This window comes from Pogonomyrmex barbatus, unplaced genomic scaffold (genome assembly GCF_055798465.1).
Source record: "Pogonomyrmex barbatus isolate J1 unplaced genomic scaffold, ASM5579846v1 scaffold11, whole genome shotgun sequence".
In the NCBI taxonomy this organism is placed as follows: Eukaryota; Metazoa; Arthropoda; class Insecta; order Hymenoptera; family Formicidae; genus Pogonomyrmex; species Pogonomyrmex barbatus.
Genome location: NW_028297107.1, coordinates 769,577 through 781,166, shown reverse-complemented (window position 1 = coordinate 781,166; position 11,590 = coordinate 769,577). Strand labels below are relative to the sequence as shown.

The following is an 11,590-nucleotide window of genomic DNA, read 5'->3' as shown; positions in this document are numbered from 1 at the left end:
CAAAATTAATAAATTCAAAATGGGGAAATAAATTATATAAATTATTTTAATAAATCGAGCATTTTTTTAAATTTCAACTTTGTCATATCGTCATTGATTACATTATATTAACTTTTAAAATATTGATAATTTTGAAATAGTATATTAAGCGATGTAATGAGATTTCTTCAAAACAGATCTGTCTTTAATTATAAAACATACTAAAAGAATCAGAGAAAGTCGAATAAATCTCTAGATTTTTATTAGAACTGAAGACATTACAATATCTCTTCGAATATCCATTGTTATATTATAATATACAAAGTTTCACAATAATACATAATATAAAAATTATTGTACAAATAATGACTAATAATTTGACATATTATTTTAATTATGTGAAAATAATAAAATAAATATATAAAGCTCTTTCACGTAATAATTGTTATATTATAAATAGAGTAACAATATTACTTAAGTATGAATATGTTTTAACGACAAATTGTTTCATTTGAATTAATTTTTCTTTGAAGAAAGTATCATAGTATAATAATTTTTCTATATTTAATATATTATCTAAATTGCAAATTAAAATTAAAATTGAAACAAATTTTTTTCTAAGCTAAGATTACTATATTAGCATTCAGCTTTAAAAAAGTAAACATAAAAGTTTTCTTTTAATTATATTTTATCATTGATAATAATAGTAATAATAAGAAATTTCAATAAATTTATCAAAAACATCATTAATCTAAAAAAGTCTGATGCGCCAAATAAATAAATAAAAAAAAAAAAAAAAAACGATAACATTTGACATATAAATTTAACATAATAAAAAATTTGATATAATAAACTGATGTGACAAAATATACTCAATGCAACTTTACGTACATCGACAAAGAGTACTCAACATTTTCAACAAATAATTTGCAACAAATAATTACACATCGCATTTTCTCGCATTCTAAGCATAGGTTTGTTACTATTTCCACGTGACTGCGCAGTAGTGATCGTTGTTCGTGTTCTATCGAGCGTAACGACACGGAGTAATCCAAAAAGCTGGCTGACGCGACTGCATCCAATCGATGTTTTTCCGAGCGCGTCAATGTGAATCCTCGCTGCACAGCGGGCTCCCGTCGATCTATCGCAAGATAAGCCGACTGTCCGCGGCGCGGACGCGAAGTTATGTTTTACAAGCGTCGCTAAATTAACGCTTCTAAACGGATCTTAAACGCCATTAAATTTAGCGAACCGCAATTATCCGCGCTGCGCGTCGCGTTAATTGCAGCAGTAACTCGGGATAAACTCTTTTACGATCTACGATATACCTATTTGTAATTTTACGAGAGCATATTTGATTACGGTACATCGCATAAATTTTCACTAATATAACGTATTTTGATATGCCATTTCCGTGCGATATCAATACAATCGTAAAATTTATAATATATTCCTTAACTCGTAACTCACCGTCTCCTCGTGAATAAAAATTGAATGCATTAAAATTCTGATCAATGAAGAAATTAAAACGACGATATTATGCAGATTATAAAGTTTATGAACTATTAGCATTAGAGATTAGCATTAGAGATTTTTTATAATGTAGAATTTTTTATAATGTAATAAAATGCTATTTTTATTATGAAAAAAATGTAATTAATTATCCAATTGATGCGAATCATTTAACATTAATAATGGGAACTGGTGAAAATACATTTAATAATTTATAAAGCGTGAATCTATTTGAACACATCGACACAAATGTGTTCTAGAGTTTGTAATTTATATAGGGTGTTCCGCGAGACACATAAAAGTGATATCAGCAAAATTATAAGTATCTTATCATTTGCATTTGCCAGGCTAATATGGTGATTTTTAATAATTAATATCTCGATTATTATTGCGAATATCACAAATGGTATGGGACTTTTGTGCTCATCTCGGTCCCATCTATTTTTTTACGAGCGGTGGCAGAAGTCTCGCGGAACATATCCTGTATATACATATATAAAATTACATTATATATATATATATATATATATATATATATATATATATCCATTGGAATGCATGTACACACACACACACGCGCGCGCGCATTCCAATATATATATATTCTTATCAGTATTATTCACAAAGCACAATGATTATGGGTTAACGTATACGTTAAAAAATTTGTATGTATTAATATCACATAGACGAAATGATATATCAAAATGTATCGTGTTAGTAAAAATTATATACATATTACAAATTATAGATATCATCTAAAACGCTTAGTATACAAATAATTATCGAATCGGATTATGGACGATGACTCCTTGTCTCCACCGAGTGGAATTGTACAGAGGCACACACCGTTCTTGAATTGGCTTCTCGTTGCCAAAAAAATTCCATATTGAAAAGACCGTACCGCTACACGTTACTGTAATCACAGACGTTTAAATACAGCTGGAGAGGAGTGTTTTTCAAAACAGAGGAATTTTTAACGCGATGAAATTAAATAAATTATTTTCTATCTTACTTTTAATTAAAAACAGTATCAAGAATAAAAACAGTAAATATTTTTTTATCTTCCGAGCCACTTATGTCGTACATCTTTTTTTACTTTTCTTGATATAAACGTAAATTTACACTTTGGAAAATCCTATGTATGTAATTATGCTCGATGTAATTAATCGATTTCGTAAAATTATCTCTACTTTTGGAGCAAAAAAGTGCAGTTGCACAGCAATTTATTCAGAAAAGTTTTAATTAATTAATACCGAGAATCTACACTGAAATTGCAGCGAAGAAGATACTTTAACTTTATAATCTTTCACAACCTTAAAGAAAGTGTGTTAGTTGTAATTTTTAAGTAAACAATAATTTTCTTTCACTAATATATAAATATAAATTCTTTTTCCACATTCTTTTTTCAAAGATTCATTTTTACTCTATAATATAAGCGAACAATACCCTCCGAAAAATTTTTAAGTCGGGCACTTGTTGAAAACTTTTTCATCAATGATGAACGCACCATAATCGTTTTTCGAATTTCTCCAAAAAGAAGAGAGAGAGAGAGAGAGAAAGAGAAAAAGAAAACGGAATACATACTCAGTTGATCGTGCGTGGCGTTGAATCGCAAGAAGTTGATTTTATTATCCAGTGGCAGCACATCGACGATCCGATTGAAACTGGCGAGCACAGGAACGATGGTGCATCGTTTGTTCCCCTCTCTGTAGGTCCAATGTACGACCAGCTCGCCGCTCAACTTATTCCAAGCGAGATTTTTCACGTGACCGTTGAACTTGGGCGTCACATAGGCCGTCATCGTGGCATTGTTGACGTTCCATAATGACAACGATCCGTTCCTCCCTCCGCCTATGCAAAGCAGACCAGACACATGCGGATGCCAGGCGACCGCCTGTCAAGTACGAGCACTTTACTCTCTTGTCATCTTTACAGCTCGTCGTTGGAAAAACGTCAGTCGCGAAAATTAACACTAGTCTCTAATTTAAATTAATTCAATTAACATCAATCTCTAAGCTTAAAATCTAATTCCTAGTAGTAGACGAACTCGTGTTTACTGTAAACAAATATTTTATAGTTTGGCTGTTCATCAAAATGCTGTTTCATAATGAACAAGTCAGAAATTCTGAGTGAAGTTGTGAAGATTTCTGTTTAAATTAAACACGAAGTCTCGTCTTAGTTTAAATTGAATTCTGATAACTTTAACTTTGGAATTTCTGATTCGGTTATTTTGAAACAGAACTTTGATATAGCTGCTAACTATTTTTTCTGCGTGAGATTCTCGAATTTTTGTTACAATCGCGTCTTTCACCAATTTACCTCTACGATCTTGAAGAATTCGACATCGAAACAAGGGATCAACTCCGGCCAGGAAAATATTCGGACGATCTTATCCTTTCCACTCGACACTAGATATTTGAAATTCGGCGAGAAACTCAAGACCAAGATGGGGGCTGTGTGCACTAATTTGGACCACAGACATTTACCCGTATCGGACGCGTATGCCGATATCTTGCCACAAGTGCATCCGCTGTATAATATTATCTTTTTTTAATTGTATTTCCATTTAAAGTTATTATTTTATGAGAGCTATTTATTACTGCGCGATTTTAATTATTTGATTAGCAAATAATTGATTTAATCGTATCAATATGCAAAATATAACTTTATTTGTAAATATTAAAGGAAAGTCACCAATATTACTTTGTTTTTGGATTGCATTTCTTAAACAAAGCTAAATGCATTTTGTATTTTATACTATTTAAGAAATAGAAAAAAAAAATATCGAGAAATATAGATAATTTAATGATAAGTTAATCTTTCCCGATCGTGTCCAATATTTATTCTTCATTAAATTAAATCTCGAAAAACTTCAAAGGATTGATCATAAGATTGATATTCACGTAAGGATATGACGATCGTAAGCAGACCAGCAAATGCAAATGACAGTGCAATAGTTTACGGTTTCGACGAAACATTTGCAAAAAGTGTCCCACAAGAATTTATTCTCCAAATCGTGCAGCATGAGCGTCGAGATGTATGAAGAGCGGAAGTGCATCGCCAATTTACTGCCTAAAATCATGACTCGCGTTAGGATACATTGTATAATTATTTTCTACTTATCCTTCAATAGACCGTAATAATTCAGAAAGCGTAAGAAGATATTGTTATTACTCCTAGTGAATTTTTATTGAAAGTAAGACAAAAACATGTTACACGGAAAAAAACAGTTTTGCTAAAAGATCTAAAAATTTGATTAGATACAGATTTAAAAATAATTTCATTGAGCCATAAAAATTATTAAGACACTTAAGCATTATGATATTACTGCAAAATTTTTTAATATTAGTAATCTTTTAATGTAGTAATCAATTTCAATGTCCTACATAATTATTTTGATGGTCCAATAAAATTATTTTTAGATCTGCATCTGGCCAAATTTTTAGATCCTTCAGTGAAACTGTTCTTGTGTACGATTTATAAAAATTGCAGTCATCACTTCGCGTTTGACATCTTGCTCACCGTCGTTGCTAAATTTAATGGTTTTAATATAATTCTTGTAGGGCGATTCAGCAGTGTACGACGACAACATCACGCCGTTTTTACATTTGTGTATCTCCACCATGATGTCAAAGCCCACGGCAATCGTGTCGTTGCAGCTCCAATCGACCGTATAGATTTCATCACCTTCAATATCAAAAGTTATCCGAGAGAATTAAACAAGCAAATTAAATAGACAAACCGAATACTTTGTTTAGCAAATTGATTGCGACATACACACGGATATGGTTAACATTTTCTCTGCGCTTCCTATTAGCCTCTTCTTGCGCGGCGCACATTTCCAGCTACCCTTCTTCTCGCATTCTGGATACAGCGGTTTCTGAGATCGTACCGTCGGATCGCTAAAGTTTAAAATTCTGTCTTGATTTAAGCCTACCGAAAAACATACTTTATTTTAATTCATCCTACACCCGAAAGGTGAAATTTATAAAAAAAAAAAATTGGTTTTAAGTCAAGACTACATATTCTCATAAATAAGCAAAAATATAATTTATAATATAATCCAAGAAATAAGAAATAAGAATTATATAATCTAAGAATATAATATAAATATATTTTCAGAAAAATTTTAGTTTTAAATTTTGAATTTTGAATTTTATATTTTAAATTTTGAATTTTGAATTTTGAATTTAAAATTTTGAATTTTGAATTTGAATTCAAAATTCAAAAATTTAAATTTTAAATTCAAATTCAAAATTTAAAATTTAAAATTCAAATTTAAAATTTTAAATTCAAAATTCAAAATTTTAAATTAAAATTCAAATTTAAAATTAAAAATTTTGAATTTGAATTTGAATTTGAATTTAAAATTTTGAATTTGAATTTGAATTTGAATTTAAAATTTTGAATTTGAATTTGAATTTGAATTTGAATTTAAAATTTAAAATTTAAAATTTTAATCAAAATTCAAAATTTTTAATTAAAATTCAAATTTAAAATTTAAAATTTTGAATTTTGAATTTAAAATTTTGAATTTGAATTTGAATTTAAAATTTAAAATTTTAAATTTTGAATTTAAATTTAAAATTTTAAATTTTGAATTTGAATTTGAATTTGAATTAAAAATTTAAAATTTAAAATTTTGAATTTGAATTTAAAATTTTAAATTTTGAATTTTGAATTTAAAATTTAAAATTTGAATTTGAATTAAAAATTTTAAATTTTTAATTTAAAATTTGCATCAATACACATTCTATTAAATCAAGACTAAAATTTTTAAGATTATAAAATTTTTTTTATATACATGAGAATATTTTTCTTGAGTTAAGATTAATTTTTTTTGTATATCAGAATTCAGGATTCTATTTCTGTCAAAAATAAATAGAATTCAAAGAATAGAAGAATTTTATTCGTAATTTGATATCTTATGTAACATGAAATGTTTAAAAAATCAGAATATACATGTAAAAATCATAAATAGAATTCTATTCTAAAATCTGATGCAAATTCGTTTGTAAATGGCTTTAGATTTTTTTCTCTAGAAATTAGGAAAAAATATATACAGAAAAATTATTCATGCACAAAAACTTTTACATTAATTAGTTTCATATTAATTAAAACAATTATGCATGGTTCAATTTTAATATGATTAAACATTACCTGGTATAAAACCTTCTTTTATGATCGCTGCACGTAGGGCTGCACGTCCATACATAACATTCAGCGAATCAACCTATTTTTTTTTAAGAAAATCAAAATACGGTTACGTGATTGGAATAGTGAACAATACAATGGACAATATTTCGCTCATTCATACCTGTTTACAAACGTCTATTGTACTCGTATCCTCCTCTATATTGTCCTGCGTTAACAGATAATGAGCCGCCTCGAAACTGTAACCGCGCCTACATGGTAAGAATCTGTCTCCCAAACAGATCTGTTTCGGGCATGTTCCCATTCTTACGTAGTTCGAATACTGAAATTTCCGCTCTTTGCATTGCTCGGGATCCTCGTTGATCACCGTATGCGGAGTAGATGTCAGAAGCCATTTCCGTGGGACGAACTAAATAAAAAAATAAAATAATCCAATAATCAAATAATAAATATTATTTATTATTTTATTTATTTACTTATACATAATCCATGTGCCTCGCGGCTCAGGATGACTTTCGGTTATATTTGTTTTTTTGCACAGTTGTTTGTGATTGAAAAATTTCACACGCAAATTTTTTTCTTAAAAATTGGCAATACAAAATACGTACGGGTAAATTTTTGATTGAAAATAAAGACATTTTTTTACGAAAATTTTTGTTACGAAAAGATCAAACTATATAGAAATCTCATAAATTGGAAATGATTACGAACTTCAAAAATCGTGCAAAAACTTGCAGAGATAAACTTTGTACGTTTGCCACATCTCGTTGAGAGAGAGAGAGAGAGAGAGAGAGATGCATGTGTATTTTTCAAATTTATCTGGGATGGGGACTAATTCTTTTCGGGGACTAACTTTCAGCACATTAGCGTGATTCGGTTGATCGCTGCTTAATCGTTGGCCCACGACCATTGCGGCTAATTGAAAGCTTCATTCCCACGGTAAATCGGTGGAGCGCGGTGGGGTTCGAACCGGTCAGCGCGAGGACGCATGCGATGCGAAAACGCCACGCATACGCGCCGCACCGTTCGTGGGCCGTACCACCTGCGGCAAATCTCCTCTGTCTCCTGCAAGGGATGCTCCTCGAGACTAAGAGACAATAAATTCAAAGAACTTGAGGGGAAGGGAGAAAGAGCTACTACGGCGATCGTGCTGTAAAACGTAGTTCCTGATCTAAATAACGCTTTCCTCGTCGCCGGCGTTCAGCGACGAAGGAGATACACCACGTCGACATTTCAACAACATCAGCAATTACTACTCGCGAGATGCGTTTGCAAAGTGCCTGATACGAGAGATTTAAAAAAAAATCGAGCGACAAGAGCGAAAGGACTAAAACTAATTTTTCCATCGTCCATGTTGGAAGATTCTGGAAGATCGACGAAGTTTCCATTCACCTTTTTCCCGTTTTATGCAACGCGCTCGAACTTGCGTTCGCGTAAAAAATAGTTTTACGTTTCTATAACCGACAGGAGGCTGCGTCGTAGAGAGAGAAAAGATTCTACCAGACGTAAAATCCAAAATTTTCTATGTCCGAGAGCGACCGAGCGCGGAGGGTGCCGCTGGATAATTTCTGCTGGCGGCATTATGCACGAAGGGGTAATACCTTATACCGACCATTGTACCCCCTGCGAACATCTGGCTGTCCGGGTTAGTGATGGATGGGACAAGTTACCGAACCTGATTCCCGTAGCTGGACCAATCTCACATTTAGAAAAAGCGAGAGAGAGAGAGAGAGAGAGAGAGAGAGAGAGAGAGAGAGAGAGAGAGAGAGAGAGAGAGAAGCTCCCGTACGTTTGTGCGTCGTGTCTTATAAAATTTTAATATGCAAGATATCAAATCGCGAGGAATAACATCGCCCAGATTTGCGTAACAAGAATGGAAAGAATAAATCCGCATGCTTACAAAACACATAATGAATATTAATGATATACTTTTATCATAGCTAATTATAATTATAGTATTAAATTATTTCACGATATGGCTGTTACATGTTAAAAGGAGAATATAAAAGTAATATAAAATACACACGCGCTTTCATCGCGATTTAAATAAAAGCCGTAGGCTGAGTTCCCGCTCTCGGGGAGCTTGTTTATTCGTTCTCGCATCGATTTTGTTGCTCGTACGAAAGATCGGGATCTCGTGTCTCCTGGATATCTCTCCAACGTTCCAAGGAGGAATTCCAAGATTTTCGAGATGGCGATGGCCGGTTTTCGCGCCGGGCGATAGCGCGTCATCGGCCTGGGTACGATCGCGCGACGCGACGCGACGCGACGAGCGATCTAAAATCGCTCGGAGCCAAGCGACTCGCAAGCGCGACGATCTCCCTCCACTTTCGACACCCGTTACGAGCGTAGCATTAGATCGTGCGTTAGACACGCGATTGGCTCCCGTCGGATGCGGAGAGGTTGGGCCAGGTGGGCCATCAGGGGGCACATGACGCGATTGGCAGCACGGACCGCCGCGGAGGAAGGGGACAAACGAGTTAGCGAATCCACAGCTTCACTATAAACGAATTATTACGCCTGTTCATCGATCCCCTTGTTTGTTCCGAGCTCGTTCCATCCGGAAACCGACTAATTAATTAATTATCTTGCTATCGGCTCGCAAAGTGAATATATTATATATATATATATATATATATATATATATATATAGCAGGCGATTACACGCATTAAGTAATTAATGTAAAATGTTATGTTAAAATCGAGTCACAATTGTCGATTAAAGAGGCAAGAGAGACAGAGAGAAAGAAAGAGAAGTTATTTGCAGTGTTCTACCTGCGACGAAGAGAAAAATCGAATTAATAAAAAAGCATATAAGTAAAATGTAATTTGTTGGACCTGTATATTAACTACTTTATTCGTGCCTATTTATTTTAAATATGACATTTTCATATATGTCAATTTAATATATATTAATATAATTTTTAAGTACTTGTTTACTGATGAAATAAATATTGATATTTATTATTGAGAATGAAAAGCTCAACATATTATCAAAATAAAAATTGCAAAAGCATAGAAGTTGTGAATTGAAATTTAAGAATTCGAAGCAACAATTTTATTAAAATGCAAATAACTTATTTCAATTAGACTCTTCGTTAAAAAAAAATCTTTAATCTTCAGAATTTCAGATCAATTTCTTGGAATTTTTAGTTTAAAAACAAAAAAATATTCCTACAATCAGCGATGAAATGTCGCTTTATATTGATTGACAAAATCTCGCGTTGCGTGTCGCGCGTCGGAAAACACGGAGAGCGATCTTCCCGAGCGTCTTGATCGAGGGCGCGAAATGCGTGCGCCGAGATCAGGTGGGGAAGGCCTTCGCCCGGGTACGACGGGGAGGCGCAGGACGCGGAATGCACGACGTAGGACATAGGACATAGGCTCCCCGCGGGTGGGGAGTCCTCCGGAGCACGGCATCCTTCCCTCGCAGCGGCGAAGCGACCGAACTGGTCCTGAGAGACACGGCGCGGGGGACTCGTGAGCCGGGGCCGTGGCGTGGCGGGCCCCGTTTCTGGGCCCGCTGTCTGCAGCCCTCAGTCGCTCGCTGATGCTTGAACGAGCAGGAGCCAAGTGTCAAGTTATTCTAGGGCAGGCCTCGCCGTGATTCTGCCAATTTTTCATACTTTTTTGGGGAGCGGAATGGACAGGGGGACGAAAGGGAGGATGGGGGGGAAAGGGCGATTCGCGCTCGCGCCGAATCGACATCCGGCCGATCGCTGTTCTCTCGTTTCTCGATCTAGTCTCGATCGAATAATCGAGATCGATTCTTGAAGATCACCGAGAATAATAAGAAAAGGATATCCGAGCTGCCACATAGTGGTCAGAAGGAGACGGAGGAAGGAAACGCCGAGATTTCTTCCTCTTTAAATCTTGAGACAGCGGGATCGATGGCGATTCGACAATCGCGATATTTCGCGCCACTCGACTGACCTTTGCATTCTCGACCTTGAGCCCCGATTCCTGCTCTGTGATCTCTGGTCAATGATCACTTCATCTATTGCCAACAATTGATATTTTGCCAAATCTACGCCAAATTAGGAAGAGATATCAAAATATCAACAGTGAGGCATGGACGTACAAACGAATATTTCGCCGAAAAGTGTCGATTAACAGTGCGATCTTTTTACAGTTTACATGAATTCATTATTACCGCCTAATAAATATAAAACTTTGATAATCAAGTCGTTGAAGACGACTGATTCGATAGGTGTGACGAAAAAGAGATTCCCCTCTTGCTTCGAAACAGGGAGAGAAGAATACAGAGTTAAATCGAAACTTCATTCATTTTCTTTGCTTGAAAAAGCGCTCCCCGTAATTTGCCATCGTGCAACGTTACATCGTATAATATTTCACGGCTCACGTGTGTGGAGAGGAGAATGTCTTTCAGACTTCACGATGCAAAGCGGACGGATGTCTATAGAAAAAAAAAAAAAAAAAAAAAAAAAGGCAGAAAGACGCGAAGGGAGATGTATCATTGTGATCGGACGTATCAGAACCGGCGTATTGAAGAACCGGTGATGATACACGCTCTTGACATCGAGCAGGACTCTCGTGGGGCCTTCTGGCCGCGATCGTTCCGGCGAAGAACACGTCTCGGCTCGGCTTGGCTCACCTCTTGGCTGCGCCTATGCCGCGAGGCGTGGTTCGTCGCGGACGTGGTTTGCCGCGAATGGATCACGCGATAAAATCGCTGTCGAACATCGTCACTCGAGTACCATCGCGGAAGATTTCCGGTGAAATGTCTCGAGCGGACCACCGTGGCCACCGCCACCCCCCCCCCCTCCTCCCCCGCCACCCGTCGCCCTACCGCCGTCGCCGCCGTCGCCGTCTCGCGATATGATCGCGATTCTATGTAGTGCGTTCGGATTCCGATGTGCGTGCCGAGTTGGATTACGCCGCAGGGTTACTCGACGGAGTGATCGAGGAAGTGGGAGTCGGCTGT

General features: G+C 35.3%; 1 protein-coding gene across 2 annotated transcripts in view; it reads right to left on the bottom strand.

The window, feature by feature from the left end:
* Positions 1–267: 267 nt before the first annotated feature.
* Positions 268–11,590, bottom strand: part of LOC105426853 (protein cortex) — a 16,746-nt gene continuing 5,423 nt past the window's right edge. For both annotated transcript variants that reach the window (XM_089071231.1, XM_089071232.1), the window contains exons 3-10: positions 6,809–7,054; positions 6,652–6,724; positions 5,269–5,424; positions 5,014–5,178; positions 4,395–4,563; positions 3,811–4,021; positions 3,076–3,385; positions 268–2,404 (exon numbers count right to left, since the gene is read on the bottom strand). In XM_089071231.1, the coding sequence (XP_088927357.1) occupies positions 2,271–2,404; positions 3,076–3,385; positions 3,811–4,021; positions 4,395–4,563; positions 5,014–5,178; positions 5,269–5,424; positions 6,652–6,724; positions 6,809–7,054 (1,464 nt within the window). In that variant the 3' untranslated portion in view covers positions 268–2,270. The remainder of the gene's footprint in view (positions 2,405–3,075; positions 3,386–3,810; positions 4,022–4,394; positions 4,564–5,013; positions 5,179–5,268; positions 5,425–6,651; positions 6,725–6,808; positions 7,055–11,590) is intronic.